Below are 19,701 nucleotides of genomic sequence, written 5' to 3'. Positions count from 1 at the left end.
CCCAAAAAAGTAAAATTTAAAGGGGGAAAAGGCCCAAAAAAGTAAAATTTAAAGGGGAAAAGGCCAAAAAAAGTAAAATTTAAAAGGGGAAAATTTTACAAAAAAGTCAAAATTAAAGGGGAAAATTTTACAAAAAGGTAAAATTTAAAGGGGAAAAACCCCAAAAAAAGTAAAATTGAAAGGGGGAAACCCCCAAAAAAAGTAAAATTGAAAGGGGAAAAAACCCCCAAAAAAGTAAAATTTAAAGGAGAAAATTTTGCAAAAAGGTAAAATTTAAAGGGGAAAACCCCCCAAAAAAGTAAAATTTAAAGGGGAAAAACCCCAAAAAAAGTAAAATTGAAAGGGGAAAAAAACCCCAAAAAAGTAAAATTTAAAGGAGAAAATTTAACAAAAAAGTAAAATTTAAAGGGGAAAATTTTACAAGAAAAGAAAAATTTAAAGTCCAATGGACTTGTGCAGAGCTTAGCCAGGAGCCAGAACATATCAAATGTGCTTCAGGGCAAGTTTTTTGCTGCAGGATTTTACAATGTAAGGCAATTACTGAGCTGAACAGTGTTCCTTAAGAAGATTCTAATTCTGCATCCAGTGTGGACCAAGGGCATCCCAGCTGGGTTCACAAGCAGCTCTCCAGTGGATTGGAATCCAACCAGGTCATTAGTTGTGTTGCAGCATTAATTACTCTGAAAGCAAAAGGTTAATTTGAAGTTTTGTAGGGTGCAGAAGGTACTGAGGAGAGCAAGGCCTTTAATTTCATGCCATTGTGTAAAAGAAATAGGAAAATTCCTGTATTTTTGCAGGAATGGTTGGTGGAAATGGTTGGATGTGCTGAGTGCAAGGAGATGCAGGGTCTGTGAACCCTGCTGCTTTCTGGGAGATAAAATAAAACAAAACTTTGTATTTCTTGTATTGATTTTCCTAGTGTATCCTGGATTTAAAAAAAAGGCAGGAAGGATGGAGACTTGTCAAAATGAATTATTAACGAAGTCATACTTCACACTTCCTTCCAGTCTGAGGAAGCAAAGCATGTCCTTTGCCATGATACAGCCACTTTTTTCTCTCTTTTTTGTTCCAAGGAAACATTGCCAACCAGTTATTTTTCTGCAGTAACTCAGGAGCCTTCAGCTTTCTGCCAGAAATCTTCAGAGAACAGTCAGAATCAATAGAATAATGTTTGTTTATTTTGATACAGCGAAGCAAGAAAGGAAGAAATAATCAGACAGGTGAGGGAAAACAGGAGCTTTAGCATATTTTGTTTATATAAAGTTGTTTGGCTTGTTTTGAAAAAAATAAAATGAAGGCCCCCATCAGATTGGATTCAGATTTCCAGCACAGATTCCAAAGGCACACGAGCACAAAGCTGCCTTTCACACGCAGCTCAAAGGGAAGATTTGTGCTTTTCTTGCCAGCACTCCCCAATGAATATTTGAATTTTCACCATTCCCACCTGCCACTTCTGGACCTGCAGAGGTGGTGGGCACTGGGGGGAAAATACAGATGGGGTGGAAACGCTGCAGAGCTGGCCCATGGTGTTGGTGCAGGTGGTGATTACCTGTGCTAATGCTGTCTGGAACTCACCCCTGCCTGCTTGGTGCAGGAGGAGCTGCTGTGGCTCCATCACTGACATTTTGGGGGTTCTGGGGCTCATCCTGGCTGCTCACCCACCCTCAAACCAGCACAGCCCTCATGCAGAAACCCAGCTTGGGGAGAGGGAGAGGGCAGAGACCTCAATGCCATGGGGCATCATCTGTGGGGTAATTAAAGGTGGCTGAATGATCAAAAGTACAAATATCCCATCAATTCAGCTCTGTGTGTGAATTAATCACAGCCCCATTCAGGTTTATGGCTGATTCCAGCCCAGGGATGATTCCCAAACCCTCCTCTGTCCCTCCTGTGTTTGCTCCCTGGTCAGAGGGAGGGAGAAGCAAACATCAGGTGCCTTCCTCTGCCTCAGGACATGAATAAGGCAATGGATCAAAATATCTCAGCCTGGAGGAGGTGATGGGGAGCTGTGCATCCTCCCCTGAGCACCAGGCTGTGCCTGTACCTGGTAAAATGGGAATGTGCCCCCCCAGGGGCTGCTTTGATGCCACATGTCCCTCCCATTCAGAGAGAACATCCCCAAATCCCTTACACTTATTAAAACAGGACTTTCCTCCCAGATTGCAGCTAAGTTTAAACATCTCATGATGGTTTTGGGAGAGCTGCCCTTTAAAAGCTGATATTTTTTTTTATTCCCACTGCTCCAGCCCCTTGATTTTAATACCAGCTTGCCTGAGGAACATTAACCTGCAGAGAGGAGCACACGGGGTTCATTTTCACCTGGATATACCAGGCAGGCAGGAATTATCACCAATTAAAATGTATTTGACACGATAGAAGCCAAACACATGCCTTGGCACGTTCCTTCCCTGCTTTATCACAGAGCTTCATGGAGCTGAAATGCCTTGAGAATGCAGGAAAGAAATTGGGAGGTTTGCAGCCCCAAGAGCTCTGCTTGCAGCTGCATCCTCAGAAAGGTAAAAACCAGCCCAAATTTGGGGTGTTTGCCTGGGGGGATTGGCAGCACCCACAGCTCCAGGAGCTGTGGCTCCATCCCTGCTCTGGGGTGCTGCCACATCTCCCCTGTGGTTGTCCCTTGGTTCAAAGGTTCATCCTTCACCAGGACAGGAGGAAATGCTGGGGGTTTGTTGTACAACCATTTCCAAGAGGGTTTGTAGGTAATGATCTCTGCTTCACCCCATGCTCACCCAGACAGAGCAAGAGGGGGAAAAAGGAGAAACCTGAACTGAAGCTCAGACAGGAAAGGGTTGGGGATGGAACAGTCCCCATTTGGGATTCCCTGCCCACATATTCCATGTATTGCAGGTTGAGATGACCCTGAGGTATTAAAATCTCTTTTTTCCCGGCCCCATGACCAAAGAAGATTCATTTGCTCTGCTTTTCAAGGTTGTTTATTTGCTCTTATCTATTCCATTCTTTCTCTGACCTGCTGAGATCCGTCCATCAGGTCAGTTCATGGCACACTTGGGGTGGTGTTAGCTTTTTATACTAAAAATTATTTGCACTTTATTTACAATAATTTTCCAATACCTATCACCTATGTTAGACAATCTGTCTCTACTCTAAACCAATCTAAAAGTGCCACCATCACAGCAGAAGATGGAGGACAAGAAGAAGGAGAAGAAGGATAAAACAAGCTCAGATTCTTCCATCTTGCCATTCTAAATCCCCAAAATTCTACTTTTTCACCCTGTGGCAAATTAACCATCATTCTACTCAAACTCTTGTGGCTTGTAAATCTTCACACAAAGTTGGTAATTGTTTCCATGGGTTAAAATCAAAGGCACAGGTGGTTTTGACTCTGTGCCAAGATCTCTGAGCCCTCTACCAGGGTCTCAAATCCTCCAGGGCAGCCATTCCAGAGGAATTTCCTGGGTTCCAACTTCTCCAGAGGAATTCCTGGGTTTGGACATTGGATGTCCTGGTGATGCTCAGCAGCTCCCAGCCCTGGGACTGGGATGTGTGCCTGGGGTGTTTGGGTGTTTCATGACACTAAAACACCAGAATTTAGGAAGGTGGCAGCTTTGGTGCTCTGAAAATCCTGCTTGATCTGGAATCTTAAAGAGCTGCAGGCATGCAGCTTGCAGGGGTGAAATGGGGATCATTTCCCCCATTCTCTGTGCCCCCCAAATTACCTGCAGGGAATCAGACTGAGGTGCTCCATGCCAGCCTTTTCCAGAGTCACCCCATCCTCAGCTCAACAGCATCCTGGGAGCGGATGTGTTCTTAATTCTTAATTTAAAATAATAGGTTTTTTCTCCTTCTGCCACCCTTGGCACAGCTTTTTCCATTTATTCTCCCTCCCCTACAGCATCTCCTTTTCTCCTGCCTTTTGGCTGAAGTGGAACTGTTGCAAAGAAAAAAAAAAATCCCAAACAAACAGGGATTTTTGGGATAAGCTGCAAAATTGACCTGGGCTGAATGCAGGGTGGTGAGAGGGAGACAAAAACATTGCCAGAGATAGCTGTAATTAGGTGAATGTCTTCAGATTAATGTCTTCAACTGAACTTGGAAGCCAAGTAAAGAGGGGAAAGGTTGCTCTGGAAATGAAGGGTGGAACTGGATGGCTGTGGAAATTGCCAGTGGGATTTGGGAGCAGGTTGGAGGGTTTAGTCTGGCTGTGGGGCTGCTGAGGAGGGGCAGTCTCACAATGAGGGCTCAGGGAGCTGCTGTTGGCCCTGTGTGTTGTCCTGGCTGTGCTTTTCCCCTTGTTGGAGCTCCTTTCCCATAGGAATAACCCCTATGCAGGTTTGGAGTTTTGTGTGCAGCATGTTCCAGCTGGAGGAGCAGAATACAGGCAGGAAATGGGGGGGAAATTAAATTAAAACCTATGGGGGGAGGAAAAGAAAGGCTTTTTAAGCTTACTGAGGCTGGATGGCAGGACTTTGTGAGTTGTTTGCCCCCCTTTCCCAGGATCTCTTCCCATGTGTGTTCAGAATTTTGCTTCTGCTGCACTGGGGGTGCAGGAAAGGCTCAGCTGTGAGAGCTGGGTCAGAGGAAAGAGAAAGTAACTCAAACAAGCCCTTTCCTCTGTCTGTTTTTTTTTTTTTTTTTTTTTTTTTTTTTTTTTTTTTTTTTTAATGTGTTTGATGTGCAGATCACCAAGGGGAGAAAAAAAAAAACTTGTGGAACCACAAATGTCTGCTTTGGGCATTTTCAGGGAGTTTTGTTTAAATTATACCCTAGGCAAAGGAACTGGGGCGTGAGCTGAAAGCAGCTTGGTTTAAACCCAGGCTTGGAGAATCCAGGAGCTGAAAGCAGCTTGGTTTAAACCCAGGCTTAGAGAATCCAGGAGCTGAAAGCAGCTTGGTTTAAACCCAGGCTTGGAGAATCCAGGAGCTGAAAGCAGCTTGGTTTAAACCCAGGCTTAGAGAATCCAGGAGCTGAAAGCAGCTTGGTTTAAACCCAGGTTTGCTGAGCTGAGCTGAGTTTGGGCCAGAGCTGCAGGAGAGCAAACCCAGGGACTGACAGGGACCAGCACAGGTGGCAGCTTGAGCTGGGAGGGTTTTTCCTCTTCTCCATCCCAAATCCAGCAGGAGCTTTTTAACCCTGCTCTGGTACAGAATTTTTCCCCTTTTTCCCTCCACCTTTGTGTGCAGGCCAGGGGATGCCACCTCCTTGTCCCCCACCCTTGTGTTGGACTCTTCAGACCCCTGTGGGATGGATTTGATTCAGGTGGGGGTTTCTGGAGGCCCTTTTTGGGGGGTTTCTGGAGGTCCTTTTTGCAGGAACAAACCTCAATACCTGCAGCAGAACCCTGGGCACGGTGGCTTGTGGGTTTTATCTGGCAGTGGGTGAAATATTCCTTTCCAATGCGCTTGGCAAACAAACGAGGCAGGCAGAAATACAGATTGTGTTTGCTAATGGCAGCAGGCTGCCAAGGAATGCATCACCCACTGTTCACTGGGAGGGAAATTCCTCCCTTTCATGGGAGATGTCAGAGCTGCAGAGCCTGGGACCGAAGTGCTGCTCCTCACTCTGTGCTTTGCTCCAGGTTTTTTTGGTAGGGGGGAATTAATGCTGGGATGAGGGGGCAGAGCAGAGCCCTGGCTGATGCTGATTCATGGTGAGATGCTCAGAGCTCCAGCAGATCTTTGGGCAGCAGAGATAAATGCCAGGGGTCTGTTCATGGGGAGGAATCAGATCTGTGCGTGCAGCTGCAGTGCCCTGGCTGCTTTGCTGCAGCTCCAGAGATGATTTTGGAGCTTAATCCAGTTAGGTGGAGCATTCCCCAGCTCCCCACATCTTCCTGGGGCTGGTTTCTGGGATGTTCAATGTCTTGCAGTGAGGACCATGAAGTTCCCTTATTGTATTTGCATTGCAGAGGAAGGAATGATGAATCTGACTCCATGCTCTCAGAAGGCTAATTTATTATTTTATGACACTATATTATATTAAAGAACACTATACTAAACTATACCAAAGAATACAGAGAGGATACTTACAGAAGGCTAAAAAGATAATAATAATAACAATAACAATAATAAAAACTCGTAAATAATAATAGTAAATAATAATAATAAACTCATTACTCTGTCCAGAGTCTCAACACACCTGGACCATGACTGAGGGGTTTACTTCCTCCATCACCCCAGTTATCTAAAAATTGGAGTTTTAACTCACATTTTCCTGGGTTATCTAAAAATTGGGGTTTTAATCCACATTTCCTCTGGGTTTACCTCTATCTTTCCTCAAATACCTGGTGTACTCAAAAGCCCAGCAGTAGGTAAAAGAAACTCAGTATCAGGTGTGGATTTCTCTGTTCCTGCCTCACTCTGTGCTGTACCTTGTGCCACCAATAAAACCCAAACTCATTATTTTCCCCACATGGCTTTATTGATCTGCTTCTCTTCCCTTCCTCTGCTGAGATGGCAGAGACCATGAGAAGTGGCAGGACCAAATGCTGTTTGTCTGGCCCTTGAGTCCAGACAATTTGGATTAAAATATATCTTAAAATTAAAAACCCAGCCCTTAAAATACTCTTATCTTCCCAAGGATATCCTTTTCCTCCCTGGAGTACATTTGGAGAGAGATTCCTGCATGTAAATCTGCTTGTGCTGCTGCTGCAGAGTGGTGAAGGCTCAGAAACCTCCTTGAAGGAATAAATGAGCCCAAATAATGACAGCTCCTAAGGAAAGTGGAGAGAAACCTGCTCCCAAACCTGCAATTTCCAGAGGAAAGCTGGCTTTGGGACAAAGCTCATTGTCTTGCACCACATCCCCATCTCCTCAAAGCTTTGTGTGCTGCTGCCCTCTCACACCAGGCTCAGGGCAGTGAATAACTCCAGGGAACTTCATTGGTGACCCCAAATCTAAAAATAAAATGCTATAAAACTTAAAAAAAAAACAACTTTCCTCAGCTGCAAATCATTTCCCAGTGGTTCCCAAGTGAAACAAGGTGCAAAGCACCCCAGATGACATCCAGTCCTGCCCTATTTCTGGCTCTGGAGGCAGAGCAGAGTTTCTTTTGGACACATTTTCTCTGGAGATGCTGCTTGGCATGCTGCAGGGATTTCTCTGGAGGGCAGCTGGTGCTCCCAGGCCTCCCCTCAGGGCTGATTTCAGCCTGCCCAGCTTGATTGCATCCACCAAGGAAGGGATTTATGACACCTTGCAGGTTTATGGGTGCTTTTTGCCATATAATAAACCTGAGTCCCAGCACACCCAATTTCCAGGTGTCTGTTCCCAAAACCCCCAGAATTCAGGTTCTCCTGGACACCTCTGCTGCTGTATTTTGATTTTCTCTGCAGTGTTAGAGCCTGGAAAAAACTGCCTTTGCTGAATTGCCCTGGAGCCCTGCTTTCCTTCCCTGGCCAGAACTGGATCAAACAATATCTCTGCCACGCTTTGGAGATAAGGCAGGAGCTGAGCAAACCTGCCACTATCTCTGCTTTAATTTTTCCTTGCAAATAGTGTGGAGCCAATGCCTCTCTGCCCAGATCAGCTCCTCTTATCAGAGGGATAATAACTGGCTCACTAACCAACATAATTCCTCTATAACCCCCAGCAATCTTTTGGGAGGATTTTGCAAGTGGCTGAAGAACAGAAGGAAATCTCTGCCTGGAGGATTAATTGGTACAAAATCAAGACAGTATTTGACTGTGTGCTTAAAAAAAAATCATTTAAAAATCAAAATACTCTGTGTGTGTAAATACAGTGACTGCATTTCCACTTGTTTCCTTTTAAGTGGTCCCTCAGTGGCTCCTGCAGATGCAGGGCCTGGCTGGAGTGTGCAGGAAATGGAGGTGCACAGGATCATCATCAAGTTTGGGATTTCAGCTCTCCAGAGCTCCCAGGGCAGTGCTGCAGCTCTGAGGGAAGTGTTTTGTGTTCCTGTCTTGCTGTGGATGCTCTGGGGCTGTTCTGCAGCTGCATCCCCTGCACTCTGCTGCTGCTCAGCCCTCCCAGACACACATCCACGCCTGGGCAGCTCCCACAGCCCAGGGGATCATTTTGATGATTTTGTCTCCAAATCTCTGTTTTTTCTAGATTTTGCAGTTCAGTTTGCCAGCAGTTTCCTTTCTCCTTGCTGAGCTGATGCTGCTGAAGAGCTCTGAGTTTCCTTCTTGATCCTTCTCCCTTTTTGTGCCCGTGTTCACAGGGGTCTGAGGATGAGGGAAGAGATGAGGATCTGACTCCATGTTTCAGAAGGCTGATTTATTATTTTATGATATATATTACATTAAAACTATACTAAAAGAATAGAAGAAAAAGTTTCTCAGAAAGCTGGCTAAGAATAGAAAGGCAAGAATGATAACAAAGGCTTGTGGCTCAGACTCTCTGTCCAAGGCAGCTGGCTGTGATTGGCTATTAATTAGAAACAACCACATGAGACCAATCCCAGATGCACCTGTTGCATTCCACAGCAGCAGATAATCAATGTTTACATTTTGTTCCTGAGGCCTCTCAGCTCCTCAGGAAGAAAAAAATCCAAAGAAAAGATTTTCATAAAATGATGCCCGCGACACCTTTCTTTTTTTCCCCCTTCCAATCAAATCAAATCAATATCAGCCAGCAGCACCAAACCTCTGTGTGCTGCACAATCAGATTCTTGTCCCAGGAACCAGCTGGGATTATCAGCTCTCTTTGCACTTTGAATTTTTTAATAGCATTAACTCTGGCCTTGTCATGTTCTCCTAAAATCCCATTTCCAGTTGCCTTTGCAAGGCAGGAGCAGCCACCACTTTGTGTTTTTTCCCCTCCTCCCTTGCCTGCAGAAATCACAACCAGAATTAAGAGACAGATTTTGAAGGTTAAAACTCCCCAGATTGTTTCCCTCTCAGTTGTCATTTCGGGACTGTTTTGTTTTCTTTCTGATTGCATCAAATATTTGTACTCCTGTGGGGACTGTGGTGCGAGGGTGAATCTCCCTTAAGAAAATAAAGGGATTTTTTCCATCATTTTTGTGGTGTAGCTGAGGGGAAGTTGGTGAAAAGGGCATTTACCAAAAGTGGCTCAATGTGGGGCTGTGCCTCTCCTAAAGGCTCTGAATTATTTAAGGCATTGCTGAGACTTTAATATTTAGAAATATTGAAATGGAGACCCTTTCACCCTGAATTTTAGATGCTTTTTCTTCTAATCTCTCAGGCAGCCTCTGAGAGAGGGGGCTTGGCCAGCATCCTGTCCCAGCACAAAACAGCTGGATTATTTACTTAAAAATCACTGGTTTTTATTTTTTTATTTATTTAAAAATCACTGTTTTGCCAAGTTAGAAAGAGTTTTGAAGAATTTTGAGTTTATGAAATCTTTTGGGTGTGCTCAGCAGTGTGTGAAGGGGGTAGTGGGTTTCTAGTATGTGAATTATCAGTTCTTTTTTTAATTTTTCAAGTTATAAACTTAATCCTGAAGTCATTTGTGTGCCCCTTCTCCCATCCTAGTCCCACACACTGCTGCTTGCACTAAGTAGAAAGAATTGCGTTTGCCTCTGGCTTTTTTTATCTCCTCCAAATCCCCCCATTGCTGTGGGTATTTTTTTTTTTGTTATTATTGGCCTCATTTATTCAGCAAAACAATGTTTTTTCTGGGAAAATGCCCAGTGCTGGGCACAGCTTGGGAGAGGTCCTGTGAGAGCAGGGTGGAAAGGTGGAAGCAGAACCTTTATGTGAATAAATAGCAGGAAATAACATTTTATTTTATTTTATTTTTTTAAATAAATTTTTTAATTTATTCTATTCTCGCAGCCCCAGGTTTTATTTTATTTTATTATTTTATATTTTTAAAACATTTTTTTTATTTATTCTATTCTCCCAGCCCCAGATTTTATTTTATTTTATTTTATTTTATTTTATTTTATTTTATTTTATTTTATTTTATTTTATTTTATTTTATATTAAAAAATATTTTAAAAATTTATTCTACTCTCCCAGCCCCAGGTTTTATTTTATTTTATTTTATTTTATTGTATTGTATTGTATTGTATTGTATTGTATTTTTCAAATAAAATATTTTTTATTTATTCTAATCTCCCAGCCCCGGGTTTTAATTATTTTTATTTATTTGATTATTTGATTATTTTATATTTTTAAAATATTTATTTAATTTATTCTATTCTCCCAGCCCCAGGTTTTATTTATTTTATTATATTTTATTTTATTTTTTATATTTTTAAAATAAAATAATTTTGAAATTTATTTTATTCTTCCAGCCCCAGATTTTATTTTATTTTATTTTGTTTTATTTTCTTTTCTTTTATTTTATTTTCTTTTATTTTATTTTATTTTTAAATTTTTTTTCATTTATTCTCCCAGCCCCAGCTTATTTTAATTTGGTTTATTTTATTTTATTTTAATTTTTTTTAATAAATTTTTTAAAAAAATTATTTTATTCTCCCAGCCCCAGGTTTGCCTGGTGCAGTGCCCTGATAACTCCATAAGAGCAGCTCCCTGCTGCCTCCAGCACTGCAGCACAAGCCCAGATGAATAAAAGGCTGTCACTTTTATTAACTTTGCTGCCTGGTGTTTAATTCCAGCCCTCTCAGCTTTAAATGCCTTTTCCTGCCTTTGGGAACGTGTGTAAAATAGATGGGGCAGCATTACACCCCCCATTGCCACCAATACTGTGGGTATTCAGAAAAACAAGATATTTTTGGTACTGCTTGGCATTTTTCTCCACATTTTCAGACTGGAAAACCTCATTTCCAAACTGATTTGAGGTCGGTTTGGTTTTATTTTTGCCCAGAGAGGTCTTGGAGCACCTGGGACAGTGGAGATGTCCCTGCCATGGCAGGGGGTGGAACAGGATCAGCTTTAAGGTCCCTTCCAACCCAAACCACTCTGTGATTTTATAGCATTTTATAGGCATGGGTATATTTATTTCATCGCAGTCAGGTGTGCTGTAAAATTTAGTGAAGTAGAAACACTTTGGTGTTACTTTTTTTTTGGTGTAACTTTGGAAAAAAAGTGGTTTAAAACCTCCAGGTGTGTCCTGAACCTCCTGGCAGGGCAGAACAAACTTTGCAGTGAAAATCTTTAATAAGCACAGATTAGAAGTTCGTTAAGTGGTGCATAATAGGTAAGTAAAATATTATCTGTAATGATGCTTAGAAAAACCAAGTTTATTTCATTTATATTTTAAAATATTGACAATAAGAGGGGAAAAGTCAGGTTTTTGAAGCAGGGCTCTGGGTGCAGGGCAGTGGGGTGGGAGCAGGAGGCTCTGTGGCATCTGGACCTTCCAACCCAAACCACTCTGATTTTATAGATTTTATAGGATTTATTTTATTTGTTTCATCACAGTCAGGTGGTGCTGTGATTTTTAGTGTGGTAGCAACACTTTGGTGGGAAAAAAAGTGGTTTAAAACCTCCAGGTGTGTCCTGAACCTCCTGGCAGGGTAGAACAAACTTTGCAGTGAAAATCTTTAATAAGCACAGATTAGAAGTTCGTTAAGTGGTGCATAATAGGTAAGTAAAATATTATCTGTCTTGATGCTTAGAAAAACCAAGTTTATTTCATTTATATTTTAAAATATTGACAATAAGAGGGGAAAAGTCAGGTTTTTGAAGCAGGGCTCTGGGTGCAGGGCAGTGGGGTGGGAGCAGGAGGCTCTGTGGCATCTGGACCTTCCAACCCAAACCACTCTGATTTTATAGATTTTATAGGATTTATTTTATTTGTTTCATCACAGTCAGGTGGTGCTGTGATTTTTAGTGTGGTAGCAACACTTTGGTGGGAAAAAAAGTGGTTTAAAACCTCCAGGTGTGTCCTGAACCTCCTGGCAGGGCAGAACAAACTTTGCAGTGAAACTCTTTAATAAGCACAGATTAGAAGTTCATTAAGTGGTACATAATAGGTAAGTAAAATATTATCTGTCTTGATGCTTAGAAAAACCAAGTTTATTTCATTTGTATTTTAAAATATTGATAATAAGAGGGGAAAAATCAGGTTTTTGAAGCAGGGCTCTGGGTGAAGGGCGGTGGGGTGGGAGCAGGAGGCTCTGGGGTATCTGGGGAGCCCAGGGTGGGCTCAGCCTTTGGATTTTAATCTGTTAAATCAACATCAGCCCCTAAACACAGAACCTGGGGAGTTTTCCTGCTCTCAGCCCCTCACCTGCCACGAATGGATGGGCAGGGAGGAAGCTGCTCGTGCCTGTGCTGCACTGCAGTTATTTTTATCTGTTATATATTGTTCCCAGTGGAATTACTCTGGCCCTAACCTGTAGATAAGGGCTGTTACTAAATGAATGTGAGCTCTGCCTTGAAGGTTAAATTGCTGCCTTGCAGGTTGGTGAGGAAGGTGGGGAGATATTTACCCTCCTCCTCTGGAAAAAAACCCACGAGCTCCAGCTCTGAGCTGGCAATTTTGTTGAGTACTACTTGAAAAAGGCAAGAATTGCACTGAAATGCTGTGTTTAGTCCTCTGAATTGCTGGGGATTCCTGATTAAGATGCCAGCTCTCAGGTGGGATCCTACAGCACTGGAAGAGGTGCAAATTTCCCCATAAATTTGGGAAAGCTTCTCACAAGACATCCCCAGGATGTCACAGCTGGGGGATGCTGCATTTTTGGATTCTCATCAAAAATAATAAGTGGCAGCTTCAGAAAGTTATTTTGGCCAAAATTACCCAGTTCTTACTGGCACCATCATGGTGGTGTGGACTGGATTAAGCCCAGCCTTGGTGTTGGCATCTTCTGGGTGTGAAACAAATTATTATTGGCAGCCAAGGAAAAGCTGCTGGTCCTGCCCCTCCTCAGGGTTTGGTGTGGAAGGGTTAGGGTGGAAAAATCAGTAGGAAAACATACAAAAAATGGCAGAAATGGTGACTGCCCTGCCCAAATGTTAATTTTTCAGCTGGCAACCAACAAAGCTATAGATTTAGTCTTGGCTTAGCCAACAAGGAGCAGGTTGGTCATTGGGAGGTCACCATGGGATACACTGGGTGGGCAATATTGGGGTTTACATCACAGGAGGCTTCTCCTCACATGCTGGAGTGATTTCTCTGTTATTTGTGGCTCAGCTCTCAGGGTTGGTCACTCAGGTGAGCCCAGCAGGTCCAGGTGAGGCTCCCTGGCTCCCCATTGCCAGGGGATGCAGGAATGTTGGGCTCCATGCAGGAATGTTTGTGGGGCTGCAGCTGTGGTTTATCTGCAGGTCCCCCTGGTTAACAAACACGGCTGCTGCAGGTTTTTAGAAGCTGTTAGCATGATCCATTAACTCTTCCTTTTAATTATTCAGGTTGCCTCTTTTAAATTTCTTTTTTAAGTGGAGCTAATAGGCTTTGCAGAGGAGGCTTCCAACCACAGCAGTTCCTCCCCAGAGGAGCCCTGTTTGTGCATCACCAGCTAATCTCTTTTCTTCATTATCCCTTATCTTTCTCTAGCTGATTAATTGCTTTCAATTGATTTATAAATATTCTGTTGATACACACAGTGACAGGAGGGGAATGGGATGTGTCCAGGCTCAGGGGTCATTGATCCATGCAGCCCCTTGGGCTTTCCTACCCTGCCTCACAAATCCCAGCCAGGCTTTATTCCCACTTTTTTTTTGTCTTTGCAATTCCTGCAAGCAACCAAAAATTGGGCTGTGGCATCACTTGGAGTCTGTGCACGTGCACAAGCCTTGTGCCAAGTGAGAGTCAGGTTTTGGGTGGAAAGAAATGGGGTTTGGGTGAGTTTTGGTTGTGTTGATGAATGCAGCAGGTTGTGTGGGTGTCATAAAAACATATTTTCTATACTGAATTCCCTAATATACATATATTTATTTTATTTTATTTTATATATATATATATGTAGGTGGAGTGGTTGATGAAGACAGAGCATCAGAAACTCTGTGGAAGCTCCAGGGCAGCTTAAATTTTTTTAAGATAGTGGCCAATATCAGAGTGGAGCTGGCTACCTTCAGCCCCATTGGAATCTCAGGTGGCATCGAGGCTGCAAAGCCATTTTTAGAAACAACAGCACATTTATATACAGGGATAAATCATTAAGTTGTCCCAACAGACTTCCCATTTTCCCTACTATTTCTCTGCATGCAGCCTGTTCCCTCCAAGTGCCCCCATGGTCCCTGCAGAGCTGGGAGGCTCTGGGGACACGGTGGCCCTTGCAGTGACATTCCTGGATGTGCTGAGGGGGAGATAAGGCTTCAAAAAGAAAATGTTTCCCAAAGTTTGAGACCCACCACACAGCTTTGGGATTTGTTGTTGCCTGATTTATGACTATTTTTTCTATTATTATTATTATTATTAGGCTTCAACAAGAAAATGTTTCCCAAATTTGGAGGCACACCATGCAGCTCTGGGGTTTGCTGTTGCCTGATTTATCATTATTTTTCTATTATTATTATTATTATTGTTATTATTATTATTGTTAGGCTTCAACAAGAAAATGTTTCCCAAAGTTTGAGACCCACCACACAGCTCTGGGGTTTTTTGTTGCCTGATTTATGATTATTTTGCTGCTATTATTATTATTATTAGTAGTAGTAGTACTATTATTAATATTAATAATATTAATATAAATATTATTAATATTATTATGCTTCAACAAGAAAATGTTTCCCAAAGTTTGAGGCTCCCCACACAGCCCTGAAGTTTCCTGTTGCCTGATTTTTGTTTTTTTTTTTTTTATTATTAGCCTTCAACAAGAAAATGTTTCCAAAGTTTGAGGCCCCCCACGCAGCTCTGGGATTTGTTGTTGCCTGATTTGTGATTTTTTTCTATTATTATTATTGTTGTTGTTGTTGTTGTTGTTGTTGTTATTACTATTAGTAGTAGTAGTAGTAGTAAACAAGAAAATGTTTACTGAAGTTTGAGACCCATCACGCAGGTCTGGGGTTTGTTGTTGCCTGATTTATGATTATTTTTCTTCTTCTTCTACTACTACTACTACTACTACTACTACTATTATTATTATTATTATTATTATTATTATTATTATTATTATTATTATTATTATTATTATTATTATTATTATTTTCCTTCTCTTTGCCTGTACTGGCACAGCCCCAGCGTGTGGCAGTGTTAATTACACGTTGCTAATGAGCAATTGCAGCTCCTTTAGCAGCCCAGGCTGACACTTTATCGGGGATTTGCAGGAGTCATGTAATTTTTGTAGCATCATCTATGGTAATATATTCACTGCAGCATAACATGGGATGAGGCTCAATGAATAATGTAAAACCCAGAATAACACTGAATCTATATGAGATGTGCTTTTCCCCCCAGCATTGTTCGAAAAAGGAAAATATTGATTCTGGTGGGGTTCAGCGGTTCAGGGCTCTCGGGGAACTCAGGTTTTGCTGATCCGTGCCCACCCTGTCCCTGCAGGGCCACAAACCTGCAGCTGGTTTTTTCCCCCAGTTACCATCTCTGAATGCAAATTCGGATGGATAATTTCTATTTGTTTTCCTTTTTAACCAATTTCCCCCCCTATTCTGATCTGTGTCATTTATATTTGAGGGCCATTATCTTAGACTCATTACAGCATTTTAGCATTTGAATGAAAATATTGTGAAGAGCCCAGAAGTTAGGCATAAAATGTCTGTAATGATAAATATAATCCTCGTGACAAAATTAAAAAACACAATAGAAGTAACTGTGATGTGCTCAGGAAGTTGTACCAAATGAGATTAGAACCAACATGATAATGTTTGCCCTCTCCCTGTTGCTTTTTTGCCTCTTTAAAACAGCTTTTGCAGTGCTGCTTTAAAGAAGGGGAAAATGCTGTGTATGGCCTGGATAGGGAGCTAACAAAAAAATTCAGATTTTTCTCTCTATCGAGGCTTTCATTAGTAACTGCAAAAACTCTTGGTGATGCACGTGTGATTTTCAGGAGCTTAAAATACTCCAACAGCACTGGAGGAGGAGGAGGAGGTGCTAAATGGTGCCAAGTTCCTCAATGAAAATTACTCTCAGTGCCTCTGGTTTTGGAGCCAGATCGATGTTAATTAATCCTTGCCTCACACATTACGTTCTCCAACCTCAGCACCGTTGGATTTTAGCTCAGGAGGAGCAGATGGAGGTTCCCAAAGTGCCTCTGAAACTCCCAGCCGAGCACTCTCCTCCATGACAATGCCAATTTGTCATGAGTGAAGTGTTTGACAAAAATCTGTCATTTTTTGAGAGAAGTTTTGCCTTGAAAGAAAAACCAGGGGGAAAAAAGAAATCAGCTCTGTTTTGAAACATGTCCTCACTCTGTTATCTTTATTTTGCAGAAGAGGGGGATGGAGAGGGGAGTTTCCATGGCTGTGGGAGGGAAGTTTTAGGAAGTTTTCCTGGAAGCAGGGGGCATTGTATGAGGTCTCCAGATTTTTCTGTTCAGGTGGTTTTTGTGGGCAGCTCTGTCCTCCAGGTCAGATGTGGCTCTGAAGGTGCAGGGACGGATCTCTGGCTTTCTGCAGGGATTCTCCAGCAGGGCTGAGCTCACTCAGCAGTGGCTGCAGGTGCTGGTGCCTCCAGGGCAGCGGCACACAGCACCAGGCAGATGCTCGGGCTGCATTTGATCAGCCACCAGCTCCTGTTCCGTGCTGCAGGGAGGGAGAGCTGTTCCCTTTGGAGCAGCAGTGCTGGAGCTGAGTTGCTTTTTCACACAATCATAAGATCATCAAGGTTGTAAAACCCCTCTAAGATCATCCAGTCCAAACAAGGCCACCACTAAGCCGTGTCCCCAGGTGCCACATCCATATGTCTGTTAAATCCCTGCAGGACTGGGGACTCCACCACTGCTCTGGGCAGCCTGTGCCAGGGCTGGACAACTTTCTGACCCCAACTTTGACTCTCTGTTGCCCATCTCTGGTGGGCCCTGCCCTTGGGGTGGTGCTTGGGATTTTTGGCAGAGCCAGGACAACTTTTGGTGGTGACCACCTGTAGCTTGCTTGCTCCAGAACCATAACCCTGGTGAGACCTCCAAGCCCAGGAAGCTGGAGATGAGACACATGATGCAGGTTTGTCCACTGGTGGGGGTTGTCAAGTTTGGATCAGCCTGCAGAGACCTTCAGGGCCAGGCTTGGGTGGGAAGAGTCTCTCCTGCCCCTGAGGAAGGCTCTTGGCTAGGCAGGGCTGAAGGAGGCTGGCTGATTTGTGTCTGGCCCTTAATGCCAATCCCAGCACCAGCAGCAGCCAGAATCCTCAGGGAGTGACTCCAGGGACACAAACACCTCCCTGGCCTCAGTTTCCACTTGGGCAAGGACCACCACTGGCCATACAGCAATGATTGATCCAGAGCAAGGAGAGGACACCAAGACCAACCCCACAGACAAAGGGTGACTGCTGCCTGTCACAGGGACACACTCAGAGCCTGGTGGCACCACACAAACCCAGCGAGCCATGAGCTGGTGCTTCAGCAGCACCATTTTTCCATTCTTCCAAAGGGATCATTAACCACAAAGGAACGGGCAGGGGAATCCTTGAGAGCCCACAGCTGGGTCAAAGAGCAGCAGTGTCTCAGCCCGCCCGGGTGCTGTGGCTGTGAGTAACTCTGCCGGGCCACCATTACTCAGCAGAGGCAGCTCCAGCCCAGCTCCCGCTGCTCCCCGGGCTCCTCTGCCAGGGAGCGGCTCTTGGGGCGCTTCGGGCTTGTGCAATGCCCGTGACGTGCAGAACCTGCTCCCTCTGCTTCGGGGCGCTGAACTCAGCACCTTGCCGAGCTCACACGGCTGCCTTGGCTCGGGGATTAGGAAGCCAGCGGGGTTAAAGCCGCAGGTGCCGCGGGGATCCCGGCTCGCGTGGGGCGGCTCCGGCCGTGGCAGCGCTCCCGCAGCACCGCCAGCGGAGCGGGCACGGGCGGGCTCCGACTTGATCCCGGCCAGGGGAGCTGTGCAAACAGGCTGCCATGGGAGGGAGGTGACGCAGAGCTTCCCTGGCCTTCCCGGAGCTGAGGTAGGTGATGGCAGGGGCAGGGACACCGCAGAGATGTGCCCGGCCATGTGGCAGTGCCGGCCTGTTCGTGCGCTGGGTTTGCTGTAATGAGAACCAGTGCTTGTTTGCTCAACAAAACCGACTCCATTCCCCTTCTCCTTCTCCTTCTCCTTCTCTTTCTCCTTTTCTCCTTCTCCTTGCCTTTCCCGAGCTGCTGGCAAGGAAGCAGCAGGGCAGGGAAGGGGCAATGCCCAGCAGCGTGTACTGAGAGGGCAGGAGGGTGACAACGTGGTTTATTGGGAGGACACGAGGGTGTCACGGGGTGGGTGACAACCTGGTTTATTGATTTTTGTGTACAGGCTGCCCATGGGTGCATTCCTTCCCAGCCAGGACAGCTCACTCCTCCCGCAGTTGTACTGTCACCCACTTCCCCAAAACGTCAAAGCCTATGGGCACGGGGTGTGCCTCAGTTTCCCCATGCCTGAGATAGTGCTGCTGTAGGGTGGGGGAGCTGTGGCTGGCAGAGGCTTGGTGCTGTTGAAAAGTGGAATGTGGTGGGGTTTTTGTGTTTTAGGAGCTTTGTGCAAGCACTCCGTGCCTTCCTGGGCAGAGCAAGAGATGTGTGTTTGCAGTGTGCTGGGGCGCCCCCAGAGCATCCCCCGGCCATGCAGGGCTTATCTAGTGAGGTTAACAGTGTAAAGACAAGCAAAAATTCACAAACCCAAAGGGCTTTTGCCCAGTTCTTCACCGCTTTAAAATTTATAAAGCAGGTCTGCTGTGGAGGGGCTTGGAAACAGGCAGCCTAGGCAGCAGGGTGAGGGCATATAACAGTGCACCGTGCGCCATAGGAAACAAAAATATTTGTATTAGGTAAAATTTCCTCACTGAAGTAGTGGTCAGGCACTGGACCCGGCTCCTCAGGGGAAGTGGTGGAGTTGTCATCCCTAGAAGTATTCAGAAACCAAGCAGATGAGACACTGCCATATGGTTTAGTGGCCATGGTGCTATTTGGTTAAGAGTTGGACTTGATCTTGGAAGTCTTTGCCGGCCTTGATGAATCTATGGAAAAGCTATACCAGCGTGCTGGGTTTCAGAGAGTTCGGTTGTTCTGCTGTATTTTTATGTGGCTTTTATCACAGAAAGGCAGGTAACGCGTTTTGCTTTGTCTCTGCTCACGCCATCCCGCATAAAATAAGTAAGAACTGCATTGCGAGAGAAAACGCTGCACGTGTTTGCCTTGTGGGGACGAGCTGGCCCGAGCCCCGGGGCCGCTGCCTCGCCACCCTCCCGCCTCAGTTTCCCCGGTGCTGCCGGCTCCGAGTATCGCGAACAGCGCTGGCGACAGAGCCCCGGGGACCCGGCTGTGGCCGCTCGGTGGGTGGCAGCGGCGGGAGCGATGGATGATTCCAGCCGGGAATCATTTCCGCCGCCGGCCGCCCGCGGGTTCCTGCTCGGCCCCGGGGCTCCGGGAGTCTTGTGGGGCCCCCGTCCCGCCGCGGCCGGGGCAGTGCGGGGCAGAGCCACTCCTCCGAGCCGTGTGACATCAAGCGAGCGGCGAGGGGTCAAATTCCCGGCGCAGGTAGCGCTGGCCGCACTTCCGCGCGGCACCGGCGAGGAGCCGCCCACCGGGGACCCCGCCGCGGCCCCGGGCCCGCCGTGCCCCGCCATGAAGTCGGAGCGTGAGGAGGAGGAGAGCGCGGCGGGGCCGCGCCGCTGCCAGCCGGGCTCCGCTCCGCGCCCGGCCCATTGTCCGGCGGGCCGGGCACGGCGAGGAGCGGCCGCGGGCGGTGCTGCGGGCAGGGCGCTGTGCTGCCCTCACGCAGGTAAGGGGGTCCGCGGGGGCTCCCCGGGAGCG

The 19,701-nt window shown here is 45.4% G+C and overlaps 1 protein-coding gene across 2 annotated transcripts in view; it reads left to right on the top strand.

Annotated features, from left to right (window-relative positions):
- The window catches only part of KAZN (kazrin, periplakin interacting protein), a 228,395-nt gene that overhangs the window by 187,903 nt on the left and 20,791 nt on the right, over nt 1-19,701 (top strand). The window contains exon 1 of one of the 2 annotated variants that reach the window (XM_059487384.1): nt 19,480-19,669. The exons of the other annotated variant lie outside the window; for it this stretch is intronic. Coding sequence (XP_059343367.1) covers nt 19,513-19,669 — 157 coding nt within the window. The 5' untranslated portion in view covers nt 19,480-19,512. Of the gene's footprint in view, nt 1-19,479; nt 19,670-19,701 lie in introns of those variants that run through there. 2 annotated transcript variants of the gene reach the window in all.

This window comes from Ammospiza nelsoni, chromosome 22, assembly GCF_027579445.1.
Source record: "Ammospiza nelsoni isolate bAmmNel1 chromosome 22, bAmmNel1.pri, whole genome shotgun sequence".
In the NCBI taxonomy this organism is placed as follows: domain Eukaryota; kingdom Metazoa; phylum Chordata; class Aves; order Passeriformes; family Passerellidae; genus Ammospiza; species Ammospiza nelsoni.
Note: the sequence above shows the minus strand (reverse complement) of the source record. Positions and strands in the feature narration are given on the sequence as shown.